This window comes from Pimephales promelas, chromosome 15 (assembly GCF_988280905.1).
Source record: "Pimephales promelas chromosome 15, fPimPro1.hap1.1, whole genome shotgun sequence".
Lineage (NCBI taxonomy): Eukaryota > Metazoa > Chordata > Actinopteri > Cypriniformes > Leuciscidae > Pimephales > Pimephales promelas.
The window spans coordinates 30313217-30334984 of NC_142783.1; the positions used below are offsets into that span (position 1 = coordinate 30313217).

The following is a 21768-nucleotide window of genomic DNA, read 5'->3' on the forward strand; positions in this document are numbered from 1 at the left end:
TAGCTATTGCAATAGCTTGCAACACAACAAACAAACCTTGCTACACGCGTCAAACACGTCTCCTGTCTGTGTGTGTGTGCACAATCTTTGCATGTGAGAGAGTGTTTTTGCTGTGCCGGCTCATGCTGTCAGTGTACAGCATTAATGTTTCAGAGAATGCATTTGCCAGTTTAAAATATGCATTGACTGAAAGCTAGTTTTAGGTTAGTGTGCCATCGAGTCATTACACGGAATGCATGTGAGAAGTTTTTGCATGCAAACTACATGTGCAATCAACTGTGCATTATTTGCATATGCATGCTATATAGCCTACCAACAATTTTGCGTGTAAATAGTCATCTCCTACATTAAAAGCCCATTTGAAAGGGTTCTATACCATAATGCATCATTACAGAGCTCCGTCCTGCAGGGCTCACCTGATGCAGGCAGTTGGGCAGCGAGTGGAAGCTCTGCACATGTGTGAGTCCCAGCAGGCAGCTCAGAAAGCAGTGCAGAGCAGCTTGAGAGTCTCCTTCCTGCTGGAGCTGCCTGCCCAGTTCAAACAAACCCTCACGGCTCCCGTTCAGCATCCCGTGCCTGGGATGTCCCGCCAGAGAGACCAGCCGCGCGCGTTCATGTGCCAGACAGCCGCTGCACTTCCGTGTCCCATCTGAGCTGAAGCACGAGCATGGAGAAACACACAGACAGACACTGCAAATTCAAAACACGAACAGATCACTCCTCATTCAAGGGCAGGAGACGTATGTGCGTGGGCGGTAGGAAGAGAGGGATTGTGGGGGGGAGGAAAAGAGACCGCCTACACTGCATCCGGATTGGTGGATTTGCCGCTTGAGTGACGCTGCTCGTGGCCAATAGTTGTACAGCAACAGCTCAGATGATGGAGTCTTAAAAGGAAATCATCTGGAGAATCTTTGCAGGCTCCGATAGATTAATTGTATGTTCATTGGGATAACCTTCATACAAATTTAAAATCAAACCTTTAAAATTAGATGTGCAACAGGTCATGACGGTTCCAGACAGAGTTTAAGAACAGAACATTGTCAAACCTGTATAAAACATATTAGGGGTTGAATATGGCTCTTTAAAGGGTTAGTTCACCCAAAAATGAAAAATTATGTCATCAATTACGTGCATTAAAGACCGTAAGACCTCCGTTCATCCTCGGAATACGGAATAATATATTTTAGATTTAGTCTGAGAGATTTCTGTCCCTCCATTGATAATGTATGTATGGTATAGCCTACTGTCCTTGCCCAGAAAGGAAATAAAGACATCATCAAAGTAGTCCATGTGACATCAGTGGGTTAGAATGTTTTGAAGCATCGAAAATACATTTTGGTCCAAAATGAACAAAAACTATGACTTTATTCAGAATTGTATTGTCTTCCGGTTCTGTTGAGGATCCGCGTTCAGTGACGGTGGTGATGTAAGACGCTGCTGACGTGTTATCTGTGCGCCCGAGCTTTGTTTTGAGGGAGACACACGCTATAAACAAAACAATCTTCGAAAATATGTCTAAGGATTTCCACACAGAGGAAGACTTGTAGTTTTTTGCCGAGCCATATTTAGGCTATTTGAACCCATATATACGGACGCACTAGACACACGTCACCACCGTCACTGGGGACTCGTGAACGCGGATTGACAACAGAACCGGAAGTTCAGATTCGGACTTCACCCAAAAATGAAACATTTTTCATCATGTTGTTCCAAACCTGTATAAGTTCCTTTCTTCTGTTAAACACAAAAGAAAAATAATAATCAATAATCGAATGGTAGATAAATATATACCAACCATCATATCATTAGTTAAAATTGTTTATGACAGCATATCAGCATAATTATGAGGTTTATAAAGATACTTAACAATGCATTATACAATCTTTAAGTGTTGTGAAAAATAAATCTAGCATGATAAAAAGGCATAATAACACATAAAGTGTGCTCAATTAAATGTGCTGTGTATCTTACATGGGTGATGCTGGCTTTTACTGTCTAAACAAGGACAGCTAATATTTATTTGCAGGGTGGGGGTGACTTTAAATGTTTACTCTTCTCTCACGGTCTGGTTATAAATGTTGAGCTTCAGCCATTATGTCCTCTAAAACTAATGCAGATTATTAGTCTTGTGTCCATAAATCATAATTGCTTTCTTTCTGACAGAAACAAAATGACATCACCCAGATAACTCAACTACCTGGAACTAGTATTAAACAAAAAAACAAAAAAATAAAATAAAAAAAAATCTCTGATTTACATTTCTCTCTGATTACCCGTAGCAATCGTGACTGACCGGTTGTCCATCAGTAAACATGTCATCAGAGAACAGAAGAGATGTCAACTGGAGGTTATTTTGATTAAAGATTATGATGCCAGTTGAATAATAATAATAAAAAAAGATATGCATGAGTAAATCCTTCTGTCCATTTTTATTTCATGATGACTTTAATTGTTTGATCAAAACCACAATTTAATAGCCGCTGGATATAGCATCCCTACTTCATTTTACACCCTTGCTAGGTCTCCATTGTGACAACTTGCTCATGCTGTGATCCTGATACACTGCTGTAGGCTCTGTTTCATACATTACCAACACATATACATGACGCCATATGACATTTCGTCGAAATACTACGCACATGGCACCCTTTAGCGTCAATATAACACACACTGTTATGGGTAGATTTACACACTACACACTATAGATCTAACCTTTGTTCTTGTTTAATCACTAAAAGCTGTTTGATCATGTTGGACTTAGTTATGAATAGTTAGGAATATTGTGTATTGAATATTTGCTATTAAATGTATTTTTAAATAATATTCTTAAAATATTACTTTAAAGTAAATAATCCAATCTAGTTTGTCTAAGCAATACATTTTTAGTGCGCCTTACAATCTTTTGTGTTTAAGTCTTTCCTATAGAGCAAACATGGTTTTAATCAAGGTTCGTTTATTTCTATTCTTTTTGTATTATTCTAAAAATATATGTTTTGTTTTGACTTTATTTGAAAGTAAATGCTCTGACCTTCTTCAAGATCCATAAAATACAGGTTGCTCTTTTCCTGCACTCTGGCACCCTCTGGTGAATTGTTTAAAAAACACACTTAAATGAACTCGAAACTATTTTTTTTTTCTCTTTTTTTTTTCTACGAATAATTTGTTGCAACCCCCAGAGATGGGGATAAATAGATGGAAATGTATTTAAAATAAAAATATCCAACCCTATAAAGATCTCAACTGAATGTATTTCCATTTACAATTTTTATTAATAGCCTACTTATAATAATCCATGCTAAACATGCTGCAATAAATGGTCATGTTTATCACAGGTGTCCTCTAGCAGAAAGGATTTCAAGGATTTTGTCTCTCTCTGACACTAAAGCACAGAGAGGATCACATGTCCACTGCCACCATCAACTTCCAGTGGTCAATTTCAAAGGCATTGCAAACATATTGCATTTTTATCTGACAACTTTAGAGACTACATTATTATTATTATTTGACACCAATTTGTTAAAGTTGTCTTTTGTGTCTTCGGCAGGCAATCCAAACTGCAAGAAATCATTAGGCCGATTATGTGAACTACACGCATGGATTGCCAGGGAAAATAATCCGATTAAAATGTTGAGCTGCTCGGCTGAAAAAAAGCAGCATGGAAAGCACAAAACTTCAACAGTCAGAGTCTTAGAAGAGAGTATAAGAAGATCATGGATCAGAGATGTGCTAAATAGAGACAGCAACAGTTGGGATCAACTCATTGTTGCATGATTACATTTTAATATAACTGACATAATATAGAGAATAAAGACACTGCAGCTTTTACCTCGTCACGTCTTTAGCCCGTGTACCTTTGGAAGCATCTATATGTTTATTTGAGTATATGTCTATCCGTATTGTATATGTATATGTATATGCCGTGAATCGTCATGTTGACATTTTTTTTTCTTGTCAAAATTGCTTTTGGCAGGTTGGATGGGGAATATTTGTGAACAATATTTCAAATGGATTGCGGTGTGGGATTTGTCTATAGATAGGGCCTTTTGGATTTGAAGCCACACCACAGGCTTCAGCTCTGTGTCCTGGTCTGCTGGAAGATGAATTGTTTTCCACGTGCGTGTTCTCTGGGGACTGCAGCGTTTCCTGCAGGTTTTTCTGCATCCATCAATTTTTCCCTCTATCTCAGTGAATTTTCCAGTCCCTGTTGTAAACAAGCATCTCCAAACACAATGCAGCATCACCGTTTCAAATATGACTCTGCCAGAGATGTGATGAGCTTCATCAACAAGGGTTTAAGCTTCAACAACAGGATTTCTGTAGATGGATTCCTATTTTCAAATCTGTGTTAAATAGCCCTTTTCTGATATTTTCTTGCATACTTTTATGCATAATTGTTCTTGCTTGGAATATTCTTATTCAAGGCATTTCTATTTGTCCATCCATCCATCCCCCCATCCATCCATAACAGGATCCAGTTAAGGATTACTTTGTGACAAACCCATCCATCCATCAATTCATCAATCTGTCAATCCATCCATAATTTGTTTGTCCATCCATCCATCCATCCATACTTAATTTGTTTGTTTTTTTCATCCATCCATCCATCCTTATAATTTGTTTCTTTGTGTTGGTTTGTTTGTCCATCCATCCATCATCCATCCATACTTAATTTGTTTGTTTGTTCATTCATTCATCCATCCATACATCCTTGATTTGTTTGTTTGTCCATCCATCCTTATTTTTTTTTGTTTGCTCGTCCGTCCATCCATCCATAATCCATCATCCATACTTAATTTGTTTGTTTTTCATCCATCCATCCTTATAATTTGTTTCTTTGTGTTGGTTTGTTCATCCGTCCGTACATCCATCCATCCATCCTAATTTGTTTGTTTTTTCATCCATTGATCCTTATGTTATAATTTATTTGTTTGTGTTGGTTTGTTCGTCCATCCATCCATCAATCCATCCATACTTAATTTTTTTGTTCATTCATCCATACATACATCCTTGATTTTTTTGTTTGTCCATCCATCCATCCTTAATTTGTTTGTTTGCTCGTCATCCATTCATTCATTCATCCATCCATTTTTTGTCCATCCATTCATCCACTGCCTGTATGCATTTTCTTATTTTTATTTCTATAGTCATTTCAATTAATTTTTGTAATTGCCTCAATTTAACTTTATGCTCTATATGACTGAATTAGACATAACATGGCAAAAAAAACAACAATTAATAATGCTCAGGATGGTTATATTGCCAACAACCAGTGTTCACTGAATTATATGCACTTCAAAGCATCATGTTTTCAACGGGGAAATCTTGTGCAAAGCATTAAATCAAATAAACGAAATTACTCCACCCCACATTTTCTCTAATTTAGAGGGTTTTGTGCCTTGATAGATGAATCCTTAATTGAAGACAAATTAAATATAACTCTAAAACAACTTAATCTCTCTAAAGTAGCTCATGCATTGAAAGTCTTGCGATTGCAGCGGGAATTAACTCTCACTGCAATCGGGTTGTAATAATGATACTTTAGCTTGAGGGAAATCTTTGGATGCCATTCTAAAGCAATCTTACTTTAATCAAAATGACCCACCTGCCTATTCAATTAACATTAATCAGAATCAATACAATTATATTTCTCAACTTTATCCCATGTTGCATTTGTCCACAGAGAAAAAATAACATTGTATTTACACAAAAATATTTCTTCATTCTGACATAATCTGCTGACGCTAAAACCTTTATAACAACTCAACAAGGGGAGCGCAGTGGTAGCGTTTTGCTTCTACTGTATAGGCTGGAGTATCACGCAATAAATTTTCATGAGCTCTCATCTTTTGCTTTCCAGTCTCTTTTTCATTATGTCTCAGTCTTTTTTTCCCCAGGTGAGGATGAATGGATGTTAAATTTAATTAAGCAGAAAATGTGGTCAGTGCTTTCTCTATCAAAAACGGGTCCTCTGGATTTAACAGCCTAGAAAGGTCTGACTTATTATACATGCGAGCAGTTTAGCCCCGCGGCCTGCCCTACAGGACAGCTCTCAGCAGATCACTGAACAGTGGCAAACAATGTCTTTATTGATCCTGCAGACTTTGCCATCTAATTTCCTTCAACATTTTATATGGTTTAGAACACATGAGATGAGAACTTTATAGATCCGCTTCATAGAAAAGTCATCGGGCCAATAAATTGTGCTGATAAAGCAGTAAATGCATTATGCATTTGTTTACTCAAGTAAGAAGACAGTGTGTTTGACATTTTGTTGGTATAGATCAGCTCTACAATGTGCAGTATGCTTATTTTTCATCCTTTTAATTTAAATTGCACATTTTGTTACCCCTCTTGCATGCTCTTGATTGACCTTTTCCAGTCATGTACAATTATCAATAAAACAAGGGAAAGGCTAGCGTGACCTCGTGGTGATGCCTTCCATCTTTATGTTCATTCTGTCATTTGGTTTTACGTGAAAAAGCTTCCAGGGCCCTCAACAGCTGCTCAGCTTCCTCCGGTTAAGGAGGAAGGTAATGGGTGGATGTGGCGGGTCTGTTAATTAAGGCTAAATTTGATTTATAACTGGGCCCACAGATCAGGTCGGATCTGTTTAAAGGACACTGTTTAATGAATACACTCGGGAAGATAGTCACATGGCAATAGATTATTTTAACCAAACAAAAGCATTACTGCAGTTGTTGCCTTAAAGGGATAGTTCACTTTGAAATACATTTTTGGTATGTTTTAGCTTACCTCAAGGGCATCCAAGATATAGGTGTCTTTGTTTTCTCAGTATTTTCAATTTTGTTGTTTTTAGGTCAAACCGTTTGTGTCTATCAGTCATGTAATGGAGGTCTATGGTCACCACCTCAAAGAGCATGCACAGAGAAGTCCAAATGAAACATGATTTAATGATTCGTAAATGTAAGTACACATTGATGGCCTAAGACACAAAACAAGCGGTTTGTGAGAAAAAACAAACAGTATTTATATCGTTTTTACCTCTTGTGACTACAGCCACAAAGCACCCACACCCTCAGATCACTTGGACATGGCTGTGGTTATAAGACGTAAAAACGATATAAATACTGTTCATTTTCTCGCACAAACCGCTTGTTTCGTGTCTTAGGCCATCAATGTGTACTTACTGTACATTTACGAGTCATTAAATCATGTTTAATTTGGACGTCTCTGTGCATGCTCTTTGAGGTGGTGACCATAGACCTGCATTATATGACTGACAAAAACGGTTTGACCTAAAAATATCAAAATTGAAAATACTGCGAAAACAAAGACACCTACATCTTGAATGCCCTTGAGGTAAGCTAAAACATACCAAAAATTACTTTCAAAGTGAACTATCCCTTTAAATCTACAGGTACGGTTTGCAGATTTATATGTAAAATTTATATTTTATGAACACAATTCTAAAAGTTTATATAATTGATAATTGCATTGGATGCATCATGCATCAATTTGCTCTCCAAGTGAAAGGTTTTTATGATTCAAATCAAATAAATTCAAACTGCAGTCTATTGTGTATTGTGATATAATACTGGTGTCAAAAAGATACATAAACGTATGATCATGAGGGAAAATGAATTCTCAGTCAGCGCCACCAATCGTGCAGGCGTGAATCGTGCAGCTGAAGGCAATTAAACGTTTCGCGTTCAGTTGAAAGCTTTGTCGACGAATCGTTTCGCTTTATCGCGTCTTGCTCAGTGTGGAAAGGCCTTAGGATCAAGTCAAAATGTCAAGGGCAAGCAATTCATCTGTCTTCCTTTCAAATCCTACACATTTGGGGAAGGCTTTTATCCAAAACATATTACATTGAATTCAAGATGCATTCTATCGGTTATGTATCAATCCCATGACCTTGGTGTTGCTGTGCCTCGCTCTACTGCTACAGGGATAAACTTGTTGCTGCAAATCTTGCACTGACCTTAGATGTCCCTTCTTTCGACTTCCCCTCAGTATTATAGGCCACCTGGGTGTAGTTATCCTGCCCCAAACTGACATCTCACAATCCTTTCAATCTTTTTTTTCTTTTTAACCCATGACTAAATGTTTCTAAATGAAACCGGATAATTCTAATGTGATGGACAATGCTGTAAAAATAACCATAATTAGAGATCATGCCAGTGTGGAAACAACTGGCAAAAGAATTATGATCATCTACGGCATCTATCGTTCTGGCGCATCTGTTGCCATAAATCTGCTATTCAAATTGAATTTGCGATGCATGTGATCTGAGAAATGAATTGCACCATCTTTTGCCATTTACCAAATGCCATCTGTACCGTTCAAAATCGCCAACCCTCAGAGGTGTAAATTTCCCCTCAGAGACAAAGTGAATCACTTTTCTATCAGGAAAATCTTTGCTTGGAATTACATCCAAAATTTCTCACAAGGAAATATCAGCTAAGTCTGAATCTGTTTCCCTGTCTGTATCTGCATCTCTTCTCATGCATTCATTTTTATATGACCTATTCCTCTAACTATAAAACCGGGTGATTGTTTTAATCCTCCTGTTGTATATGACAATTTTACCATGAGCTAATAAAATATAAATTCCATCTGGAGAAACGCTGACAGATTCCCCTTTAGGACAAATGTGCACGGCATGCTGTAAAAATCCATGATAATTATCTTGCAATATTAGGTTTAGCACTGGAGGACACTCCGGGAAGCTCGTACTGTTTGCTGTTCTAATTTCAGGGCTGTGCTTCTTTGTAGTCTTCAGGGAGCATATACATATGGCGACTGGAATGAATACGCATGAGATAGCAGACAAAGTGGAGTGAGTTTAGTTGGTGATGGGCTCAAACAAACAGTTTCAACCAAAACCAATTTATTAGAATGAACAATATCCTCCAAAGAAACCTCCAGTGATTTACTGGAACTACCGATAGCATCCTCACAGTAACATCTTTTCTCATTGCTGACTGAAAGGAAGCTGCAGGGACTTGAGGAAATGTAAAGAAACTGAAGGAAGGAGAGAAAACCTAAAGTGTAACTTCTCAGATTTTCAGCTGCTTTGTATTTTTACAGTGTCGATGCTCTCCATGTTACCAGCTTTTATCCACTGACGAGAAAGCAAAAGGATGCTAAAAGCACAAAAAAAACTGATAGAAAGCTGAAGGGGCACGGGACATTAGGAAGCTGTGGAGATGTAATGAAGCTGTAACAACATAAGGAAGTTGAGGGGACATGGGGAGGCTGCGCTGACGTAATGAAGCTGAAAGATTCTTGAGGAATTTAAGAGGACATTATGAAGCTGAAAGGACATGAAGAAACTAAGGGGCTTTCTGTTATAGTTGGTGCATCACTGTTTCGACTAGTAGAGAGCTGCTTAAGGAAGCTGGGCAGAATATTCAGTATACAGAATTCTGAATACACAAAGGAAGCAAAAAAGGACATAAGCGTGAAAAGGGGACATTAGGAAACTGAAAAGACATAATAAAGTTGTAAGTGAGGTAAGTGTAACCCCTCTGGTCCTACATGACCCGCTCTGGATGCTAAAGGCCACAGTCTCTAGTGCGCATCTTGGGATCAGAGGAGTGAGGTTTACCCGCACAACTCTCATACCATCCGTTACACTCACCACCCTAAACCTCACTCCCATCCGGGTCATGGCACCAATACAACCCCTCAGGTCCTAATCACCTCACCTTGAGTGAGACTCAAACCCACGTCCCCAGTATGGTGGGCACACGCATTACCAAATCGCTAGTGCACCTCTTTGGATCAGGGAAGTGAGGTTTACCTGCACAGCTCTCACTATTTACCCTCCATTACATTGATCCCACTAAACCTCACTCCCATGCGGGTCATGGCACCAATATAACCCCTCAGGTCTTACTCACCTCACCCTGAGCAGGACTCGAACCCAAATCTCCGGCATTTGAGGCGCACACGTTACCAAATCCATAGTCCACCTCTTGGGATCAGGGAAGTGATGTTTACCTGCACAGCTCTCACTATCTACCCTCCGTTACACTCATCCCTCTAAACCTCACTCCCAATCGGGTCATAGCACCAATACAACCCCTCAGGACAGGTTATACTCACCCTGAGCGAGACGCGAAATCTCGAACCCACGTGTCCGGCATTGGAGGCATACGCGTTACCAAATCCCTAGTGCACCTCTTGGGATTAGGGGAGTGATGTTTATCTGCACAGCTCTCACTAGCTGGCCTCTGTTACATGAGGAGCACAATCGGACATGAAAAACCTGAAAAGACACTGAGACAACAAAACGCAACTAACCAGACATAAGGAAGCTGAGGGGACATAGGGAAACTGAGGAAAAAATGTATTTAATTTTTTGAATATCAAAAAAATATCGGGTCCCACTTTATATTAACTGGCTTTAAGTACTATGTAATTACATTGAAATTAATAATTTGATGCAATGGACTTATTGTGTACATACATGTTTTTACATTGTACTTACATTTTAAAATTCAAGCATGTAATTACAGCTATAATTAATTTATGTAATTACATTTGTAATTACACAGTTGACCCATCCCTTACACTTAAACCCACCCTTAAACCGACCAATACCACCACACCTGTCCCTAACCTTACCCGTATCACACCTCAACAGCAGCAAAAGTGTTTTACAATACAACAGGAACACAATAATACATTGTACTTATTGTTCCATGTAAGTACATAGTACTTAAAGCCACTTAATATAAAGTGGGACAAAATATTGTAAACAATCACCTACCTTAGCAACCTATCAGATGGTGAATTGCAAGCACCCAGAACGTCAGTATCACAGCAGGTTTTGCATGGACAAAAAACAGGACAAGTATTAGATATTTTAAATGTATTCCTGTGTAAAATGTTGAATTACAGGGTGTTGTCACTAGAGTACATCAGTACAGTAATATGGAAGAGCATATTGTGGCTAAACTTAACCTCACACAGAGCATGAGAGACAGAGTGAGCCTTCAAAAACAATAGAGCATTACCTCTCCCCCATGATTGCATTCCTCTTCTAAGGTCACCTGAGGCTATCAGCTACTGGGTGGAATGTGCATTAGAGGAAAAAAACCTTTTAAACTATTAATGTGGGTCTCTGGCAATACAGATAGATAGAAACAACTTTCAGCAGAAAAAAAATCATGCACACTAGAAGCCACACTATTTTCCTGAACCCTGCTATAGAGTTAGAAGTCGGGTGATAGAAATATCCAGCTTTTTCAGCCGTGTGAGACTGTAATGGCAGTGTGGAAAAAATGTAATTTGCCTCAGGTCCCATGTGAACCCAGCACCTCTGCTGTGGGAATAACCGGAGTGGTGCCATTCTCCTGAAATGTGAAGACAGAGAATGTCAGAAACTCATTTCTTTCTTTAACTTCCTATTTTTAACAGAACAGAAACGGCCTGGAGTCTGGTTGATGGGCAGCATTGGTGGAAAAATTGGACAAATAAAAAAACTGTAATTGCTAGTACTTGGCAGGAGAGATCAAAGTTGTGGATCCAAAAAGCCTTTAACGGATGTGAAGTAAAAATTTCCAGATAATTCACTCTCTGAAGTAACTGGACATGGGCTCTTCTCAGTTCCAGTATAATGGAATGTGATGGGAAGCGCAGGACCTTCAGCTAAAATTGATTTTCTTTGAGCACTTCTAATATTGCCATCAGTCCTGAAGAGGGCAGAAGAGGCTTCATTTGTGCAAGATGTGCACTGCCATGATGCAGTCTGAACCTTGAGAGACAGCATGTGGCCAAGGATGGAAAATTTACTTTCAAGCAATTTATATTCTCAGTGGTGGCATTCAGAAAATGGCCTGGATTTCACAACCTTAAAAAGAACATAATGTAGAAATAGCCTCATAGCAAGAAGATCCCAGGTTTGAGTCCCATGATGCAGCATAGATGATTTGGATACACTAAATTGTCCAGTGTGAGTGTGAAAGTATTTACATCTGTGTGTGTCAGCGAAGATATGCAACCCTACATAGAACAAAATAACTAAAAGTAAACTGTACTTTTAAACACCTAAGGATTAGTGTTTAAACAATCAATATTTTGTTATTAGATGGTCACCATGATCTTGCCAAGTGGAAGATGTTCCTGGGTCAACATATTACGTCGATCCTGGAACAACATTTCTGTCCAAAAATGTAGTCCTAACCATAAGTTATCCCTAAAATCAGAGGGAAGTGATAGGTGAATAACACAGCCGAAACGACAAATTAAATAAATGTCATCTCTGCCCATTTCTGTTGACAAAATGGAGAAAAAGGAAATTAGGTAATCATCTAAAGGGAGTTTAAACTAAGAGACATAGAGTATGTTAACAGTACGTGATGGTGACGTGTTTACCGGAAGACGCATGCACTGTCAACCTCAACGCGAGCAGTAGGGAGCGGGCCACAGTGTAAACAGCAATAATAAAACAAGATGGCTGGATTGCCCCGCAGAACCCAGGTTTTAAACCTAAACTTGACATTCTAACCTTGGAATGTTTTTCCAGGATCAACAAAGATGTTGATCCAGGAACACGTTCTATTGAGAACCCTGATTAACGCATATAGACCATTTCACAAGATGTAAACAACACTGGTCCAGAAACACTTCCTGTTTCAGTTTGTAACTGTTTTCTTTATTTCACATGTTTATTTCACATCTTAAAGATGTTTGTTTAAATTTTTGATTCAGTTTTAAATGTTCTGTTGGTTGTATTTTATCCCAGCTTTTATGTAGTGTTAAAAAACTGAAACAGGAAGTGCTTCTGGACCAGTGTTGTTTACATCTTGTGAAATGGTCTATACAGAGATATGCTGAGCTCTGATTCTTGGGTAATGCAGGTTCGATTCTGGTCCCATTTCTTTTTATTAAAAGTCATTTTTAATAAAAAAATATAAATAAACAAACTAAGCTTGATGTTGTCAACTCTTTGTCAAATGAGATTCAATAAATTATACAATGTCGAATATATAAAAGAAGAAAAAAAGAAGTGCGCTGTGCCACATGAACATCAGATTTATATCAGTATTGGAGAGATTTGTACAAACAATGGGAACCTTTTTAGATCATTAATTTGCACTTTGTTTCTGCAGGGTTGCTTTTAGCCTTTACACGTGATACATTTTATGCTACATATGGCAAACATACCATTTGCCTGCCTGAAAGCTATTGTCCCATCTAGACAATTCACCATACCAGTAAAGCTCTGACAAAAGCCTAAAAAGCATTCCCAGCAGGCAGCAATAATGAGCCGGAATAGGACTGTACGTCAAAATGACATGGGGCATAAAAGTGCTCCAATCATTCATGTTTAGTTTTGAACTGAGAGTAATCAAGCACAAGCCCGTTTTGAATAGAAGGCTGTGCAGTAAAACAGAAGACAGTCTTATCTTTATGATGGAGGGTCAGTAATGCTGCTCGGGACAGCCAATGGTTTTTCTGTCTAAAGACATACTTATTTAAAGGAACCAAAAGAAAATATGTTCTTTGTGATATATGTTCTATAGGCTGCAGCATTCCCATGACCTTACATAGGACAAGTGTTTTGGAGAATGAATGGATGGATTGATATCATTTAATACACAGCACATACAGGTAATTAACAACTTGTTAAAATGTATCTCCCATTTATCATGATTGCAAGAATCGGTCAGCCAGATCCGGCCCAAAGCCAATTTGCTATCTGGGCTGGAGTTGTCAAAAGTCATTTGCTGACTAATAAGAATATTATAAGAATATATTATTAGAAGAACTGTTCATTTACATTTACTATCAACATTGTAACAATAGAGGATTCAGAATTGGTACATTTACATTTTACTTGGTATTTTTGAACGAAGCTGCACTTTAGATTTTGTTTTGTTGAATATTTCATTACTTTTTTCTAATGAAAACCTGATTTATTAATAATTGATTGGACTCATTTAATCATTTTAAGAGGTTTAGTCAGATTTACACAATTCTTAAACTCACATAGTACTAACCTTGAACCATGGGGGAAGAGAGATATTATTTATGCAATTGTCTGAAACATATCAGTGGAATCACTCCTTCCCCTTACAAACAGCCTATAATCCTATCCTTTACACTGAAACACCATCCTATCTCCCACTTTTTCCTTGAGAAGTAAATATGATGTCTCTTTACATGGCATCCATCTTTTGATTCATTTCCTCCCAGCCAGCCTGAATGCACCAGTAAAGACCCAGAGCAGATATCAGCACAGTAGAATCTATCACAGTAAAAACATTCACTCCCCCTTAAAGCCATTTTTTTATTTAACTGCACAAATCCTGACCGCAAACAAATGAGACGGAATAAAAGGAGAAACCCTGCATTATGGCACAGGTCATTCTATCTAAACTAATGTAGCTGGAGGAGAGAGAGAGACTCAAAGATCAGCCATTTATCAGTGCAAACCTTCTATTTCGCATACAAGGGCAATGACTCTGTTTCCAATAAAACACTTTCAGCAGGAATGTTTTTAGGGCCAGAGCCCTTTTTGCAGTGTACAAAATCTTGGTGCATATTTCGTACATACATTCATATCTGTACAAATCTCTGTACTCATCAAGTCAAAAACTTTCAATTGGGCATTCATCAGCCTCTGCCAAACAGAATGTTACTCAACATTGTGCCAAGATTGAAGATTCTAAACTGCAAAATGATTTTTGGTTATGCCGTGACGACGCAATATTGATGGTGAAAAGTGTCTCTTATTTTCTGTGATTTAGATCAAACTTGAGCTATATGTTTTGTCGAGACTGTCGCTTTTGACATTTCGTATACATCCAATGCACATGGCACCCTAAAGCGTCAATATGAGATGCAGATGTGTAAGGGCCTCCTAGTGGTCTAACTCTAACCCTACCATAATCAAAGCGTGTTGACGCTAAAGGACGCCCTAGGATGAGAATGCTTTGGTTTTGTCATGGTGACTGAGCATGTGACTAGGGTTGGGTATCGAGAATCGAGTATCGATTGGAATTGAGACTAACTTTTCGTTTTTCACGGAATCGTTCAAAAGTTAAAATTTCGATTCCTAGTTTCGATATTCACAGTCCGCCAAGCGGAAGAAGAAACAGCTGAACAACACCAACGAAGAAGCGTCTACCGGAAGTGTTGGCATAACCGCGCGAGTCAAACATGAGTAGCTTACGTCGGCGGTCCAAAGTGTGGCTTCGCTTTTCTAAAAATAACGAAATCTCGGCAAAATGCAAAATTTGTGACAAAAGGAGTATTTTTACAGAAGGAGTATTTCCTTCAGAAAGGCCGTTGGTTAGCAAGGTTAGCTAAACTTTTTTGACCCTGCCTCTTAAAAGAATCGGAATCGAGAATCGTTAGGAACCGGAATCGAAACAAGGAATCGCAATCGGAATCAGAATCGTTCAAATTCAAACGATACCCAACCCTACACGTGACTATTGTGAGAAGTGGTCATAGTGCTACCAACTAGCAAAAAGAAACAAATATCTGAATTCCAGCTCTGGATCTTACTCAGCACTTGATACACAGTAATACGAACAGTAAAGATGGCGACGGTTTTACCGTATCAATTCAAGCTCAAATCCTCATCCTTTGGAAGTGCATACAAATGGATTTGGTTTTGCAGTGCAGAAAAATCTCTCTCTCTCTCTAAACTCGTATAAACTATAAAAACACCCATCTCTTTTTTAACTGCCAAATAGCTTGTCTAGTAAATAAACGACTTAAGCCCCGTTCACACTACACGCGACCAAGCGTCACGATAGATACCATTCATTTTCAGTGGTGAGCGGGCCACTTCTGGCGACACGCGCGGTCGTGACCGAAGGGGCGTGTCCAGCGATGTGACAAAGTTGAGAAATGTTTCACTTTATGCAAATAAGGATCGATTTTCGCGAGTGACAACCAATAGGAGTGAAGTCAGTGGAGCGCGTCACTCTTCAGTGCTGAGTCTGACTGAGGCAAGTTGAACGAGAAGCTCATTTTAGCAGTCAGAAACTGTCCTATTATGGATGATATATCTGCGTGTACATACAGTGGTGTTCACCATACTGATTACGTGACTGAATGGTTTTGGGAACCCAGATAGACGGGTATTTGCACGTTTGCTGCAGTTAAATAGCCGCGATGGCAAAGAGCACTCACTGTTTCTCGTTCATCTTTAATATTATGCATTTTATGTACTGATTCCATTTATATTTCGAATTTTCCTTCCAAAATATTTGTTTTCTAGTGGCAATAAAACACATTTGTTGTCTAACATAGAGTAACATCGGTGAATGTCACTCACAAACATTACTTGTCAACCAGTAGTGGGGAACAGTGGCGACCTGCAGCGACAAAGTCGCGTGTAGTGTGAACGGGGCTTTACAGAGACATACATGGGCATGTTTTTAAAGCCATTTTCAATTTTCTCTGCACAGTCCTTTATCAGTGGCCAAAAGAAATCAAAGTGGCTTGACAATTTTACCAAAAGTGTTCAACCAACAAGTGCCTGTGCCGTTGTACTTTGAAGATCAGGAGCAAATTGATGCAATCCACACTCACCTGACAACAATTCTGGGTAGCACACCCACACACACAGTGACAAGATCAAATTCACAATCATGTCCTTTTTTTTATATAACATTTTTTTGATCAGTGAGCTGGAGCACTTTGACAGGAGGATAGATAAACAGTTAAAGAAGAGTGGCAAGCCATAGGAGAGTCATCTATGGGAGTCATCATAATTCATAAATGGTGTTAAGGTTATTAACTGGTAACTGCAGTATTTAAGATCAAGAAGAGAAAGAAAAACGATTTCTTCATGTGTTAAACAAGATACAGATCTGGCAAAAGGCCTTTATGAAAGTATCACACTTCAAAGCTGCTGATTGTCCAAGCTCTCTTTTTTTTTCTGAACCAAACTAATCCAGGTCAGTTTAGATAAGAATGATAGGCTTTCAACCCTGGTCTGGAGGTCAGTGGGTTTCAGTCTGCATCAGATACACACATGCTTTTGGAGCCTCAGCAGACTCTCAGAGACTGACTCATAAGAGCACAAACAACAGATGCAGACAGAAGCCAATCGTGAAATCAATTCTTTTAAAAACATTGCATCAATTACATGCCTAAATAAGATAGCAGTTTTCCAAGACAGCTCTGTTAGAAGTTTGCTAATAAGAGTCAGGCAGCTGTCCAGTGCCGCCACACACAGATTAGGATGATGACTCGGGTTGATCATTAATTCCCAGACAAACCCACACATACAAAAACAGACACTCATTTCGTTCATTTCTGACAATGTTCACATTAATACAGCCAACTTTTGTTTTGTCATGAAGTGTGTGTTTACAAATGATGTTTTTTAATGGTTTCAGTTCAGGTTAAGTAGAATCTAGCTAGAGAAGACAATAGTGTAATTATTGAGCTCAAATCAGTGTTGATTAAGTTCAAAAGTTAGTCAATTATGAAATTAGATCAATTCAACTATAAGCGGCTCTACAGAAGACAATAGTCGTAATTCAGCTATGGAGTCAGTTCAATCCATTGAGATCAGTTCAATCACAGTGCAAATGTTGCAAAATTCATCAATTATAACATCCAGCTCAATTCAGTTCAAGTTTTGTCGATAATATTACTGAATATTAATTGTCTTTTAAACGCAAACTGAGTAAGCCAAAGACAAAAATGCATTCATCAAGTGACAGAAATGAAATCGCGACAACAAAACTTGGTGAGAAACCAGGCTCAACTTTACGGTGGCCAGGAAAACAATGTGGGATAATTATTCAACCACTTTCCCTGACCACACAACAAAAACATTTAAAACTTCCACAATTGTCATTTGTTTTCTTTAATTGCACTGAACAACTGTAAAGTACTGTCAATGGACATAACAGCTGAATTTATCTGCATCACTTTTATGTGGGATTTAAGTTTAGAGCTACACTGTTGATGAAAAAAAAGTGCACAAATTAGTTACTTACACTTTTTCTCATAGAAATATTAGGGTGTCTAGAAAAATGTGTGAGCTGTGCTAAAATGCAGATCAACACTTTATGGGCCGAAAATCTAGTCCTAATCAACGCTCAACGCCTAAACATAACCCTACCCATAACTTCTCCCTAATATCAGAGGGAAATGATATGTGAATAAACTGTAAAAATTCCAATCAGCCAATTAGATTTGAGGGACAACATACTTAGCAAAATCACGGTGACCGTTCGCCCAGATGCACACATCTTCAATATGGTATTTTAAACATAACTGAGTTGTCAGCTTACCACCTCTGTGTCATTTTCTCTTGTAACAACACAGTATTCTGGAGTATTATTATTATTATTATTATTATTATTGAAGGCCCAACCAGTTAAAGTATGATACTTGTTTGGCAGCTCTATGGGTGTTTGAGTATGTAGAGACAGACAGAGAGGGCATCTCTGTGTGTGTGTGTGTGTGTGTGTGTGTGTGTGTGTGGTTGATGGGCAATTGTGTTATAGGAACTGACTATAATTTGATTCCAGCTGTCTTTGCCTTCGTGACCTGGAGTCATGCAGATCAGATTAGGAAAAGGACGGCAAACTTTCGAAAATCTATGACTGCATCTCTCTGTGGGAAGGACATCTTCTACGGTTGGGTAAAGTAACATAAGACATCCCAAACTTTACTCTTGTTACACAACCCAGACTCACTTGAGACTGGCTACATTTCTGCAGAACTACAAAAACATACTTATACATACAGTACATTTGACTGCAATTTCTAACTGAGATGAACACTAGAGGCAGTAAAACACCTACATCTGTTGTTCCTTTTCACACAAAAGGGCAGATTATCGATTAATAAAGACTTGTTTTTTTTTGCATGCTTTCTCACACAATACTATGTTATGTACTGACAAGCTTGTTTTTTTCATGACACTGGGCTGTTGAATAAACCCAAATCAACAATGGAGTGCCTCTTGTGGTTGTTCAACCTGAAAAGTGCAGAGAACTGGATCTGGAGCAACGCATTTCAGATTTGCCAGAAATGTAGACACAATCACGTATTTGCAATGAGCCTGGCTTGCAGAAGTCAGTTTATATGGTGACTACCATAGATATGTATATTAAGGCTAGATGTGTTACGGCGGAGTTTCCATCGTCATCACCGGCGGCCATCACAGACAAGCTGATGTAAGATGAGTGGTCAGCACGAACACAAATACTCTTATCTCGTTGATATCTTGACGGATTTACAAACGGTTTGGTTTCTTACAAACGTTATTAACGTGGCTATAATTATCTGGATGATTATTTATTTACACACTTTTTATTCATAAGTATGCAGTGTCATAACTACATCTCTGACGTTTATAACAAAACAAACCATTTGAAAATCGGTAGAAAATTTAGCAAGTTATGGTTATTTAAATGGTACATGTACCATTAACACAATGTTACGAGTGAGTGAGCTGCCTGTGACAAGATGGCCGCCAGGTGCAGACGTCGACCTCCATTGGCCAGCAGCGTGGACGACATATCTAGCCTTTATATACATATCTATGGTGACTACTCTTCGTCTTTTCCTTTAGCGTTATTTTCAACTTTAATAGTCAACATGTACAAAGTCACATTAACTTTGTACATGTTGAGATACTTTGAAGAATTTTGGTGACCAAACAGTATTTAAAAAAAAAAATCCACAGAAGGAAAAAAGGTAAATTATCCCTCCTTAAGTTCGATTAGTCATTCAGGCAATCTAACTTGTATAGAAAATGTGTAGTCATGCACATCCGTAGGTTTGCCAGAGAACACGGAGTTAAAATTCAGTGCCACTATTTGTGGACACATTTTGGACATGTGTTTTCTGTGATTGTTTGAAATGCTGGCAGGATTCATGGCAAACAAAACTGACACACACTCTGAAACATTGATTATGACATTCACCGCATCACTGCCATGCCATGATTCTCATAACCATCCCATGAATAATACCCGTCCCAGATTTAGTAGATTCAGCACTAGTCTGATTTGGGAGCACGCTGTTTCACTCGCTTTTCATTTCATTTCCCTCCAAGGACACTTTGGGATTTTACCGCAAAATGCTTTGAAATGAAATGGAATTGTTTGCACCAAACCACTATCTCTGAGGAAGTAAGCAATTGCTCTATGCAGATCCAGGGGAATTCTCACATTCTAATAGGCTAAAAATGTTTGTACTGTATTGTTTTTAAGATTCCTATTCCCTCTTAAAAATGATTCTACAAGATATCTGTAATTGGTTGATATAGAGGATAAGGTTTTCGAACGGCGCCAAGCCTGGACCAAGAGGATCTTACCCTCTCAGCAAGCAAGTGTTGTCTCTCCATCTCCGTCTCTTCCCATCTTTCTGTCTCCGTGTCATAGTCCATTAATGCCGAGTCACTCTCCTCTAATCCAGCACTTGCCTGGCCAGCAGAAAGAGCTGATTATAGAAGAGAGGAAAGGTTAATTGAAAGACATTGTTGTAATGGTATTGTGTCCAAGCAAAGCAACAAGAATGTTGATAGCGCTCTCCCCCCGCAGCGACGCTGTAATGAGTGACATTAAAAATAATTATCTAGGACACAAGCAATCCCCTCTATAAATTAGTACTTAGCTTGTACTTTCCTCCGCAGGGTTCTGCGCTTCCTCTGTTTAGGACCAACAGTAAGCAGCTCGTTTACAGGGTAAAAAAATAGAGTCTGGTCAACTGGCCGCATGGGTAAAGAGAAAGGAGTTGATGATACAGTATATTAGCATGCGTTTTATGTAACTAACCTCAAATGTGTAAACAAAAACAAAGCTTTATTCATTAAAAAAGTCAATGGTATCTTAAGCAAATGCTGGTTGTCCAATGGTGAAAATATATCTATATTTTTCGGTAACTATTAATTCAAGGATGCATTTTTTATTTATATATTTGACATTTTTTTGGGAGACACAAGTCAAAAATGTCTGGGTAATACTACTGTTCTGCTAAAAAAAATAAAAAAAATGTAAATAAAAAATTATAAAAAATAAAAATAATCGAAAAAGTAGTTTAGGATAATATTTTATTGGTATTTCTCATAACTATAACTATATATGTGTGTGTGTGGATGTAAATGTACTGTTATCAATGTGTAAGAATTGATAATTGAATAATTGATAATTGATAATTGAATTGAAGTTTACTTGCTGACATTTTTAGAGTCATTCAATTTTCATTTTCCAAAACCAAATGAAATAGAATGAATAGAAAGTATACCTTTTTTTCCTATGTCATATAGCACATCTACAGTATAGCTAACATTTAGACTCCAGGGTTTGTTCAAATCCATAACCCTACGCAAGAGCAATGGCATTAGTGACTAATATACTATATAAGATGACATTTGGTACTTATTCAACAAACTCATCAGAAATAACAATGCCATTCATTGATTTTGCATTCGGTTGAGCGTTTTTCATATTTAAATGCTGAACATAATTCATCAGTGGAGACATTTGCATTGGCCATTTCATTCTATCCACGCTATGGGATTCTACTAATGAAGAAAAAAGTATGAGACATGGGGAATTAAGGCCTAATATTGATTTAAAAAGCTACGAAGGAGAAAGAACATGAAAACCATCTGCATTAGATTGGCTCTGACTGTGAGATCACCCCCAGAATTCATTACTGAAATTACATTAATGAAAGAACACTGATCACTCTGGCCAGAAACGACACGGGTTCAGGTCATGAACATGAGCCTGCCATGCAGTATTCCAATAAAGCAGGAAATTATATAAAGGAAACCAAAATGGACAGAGGAATAGATGAGTATTA

The 21768-nt window shown here is 38.2% G+C and overlaps 1 protein-coding gene across 2 annotated transcripts in view; it reads right to left on the reverse strand.

Annotated features, from left to right (window-relative positions):
• The window catches only part of c15h14orf180 (chromosome 15 C14orf180 homolog), a 43636-nt gene extending 23041 nt beyond the window's left edge, over window positions 1-20595 (reverse strand). The window contains exons 1-4 of one of the 2 annotated variants that reach the window (XM_089120518.1): window positions 20276-20595; window positions 10739-11324; window positions 10072-10245; window positions 417-654 (exon numbers count right to left, since the gene is read on the reverse strand). In XM_089120518.1, the coding sequence (XP_088976644.1) occupies window positions 417-654; window positions 10072-10121 (288 nt within the window). In that variant the 5' untranslated portion in view covers window positions 10122-10245; window positions 10739-11324; window positions 20276-20595. The remainder of the gene's footprint in view (window positions 1-416; window positions 655-10071; window positions 10246-10738; window positions 11325-20275) is intronic. The other variant, XM_089120519.1, reaches the window with a different exon arrangement.
• Window positions 20596-21768: the final 1173 nt, after the last annotated feature.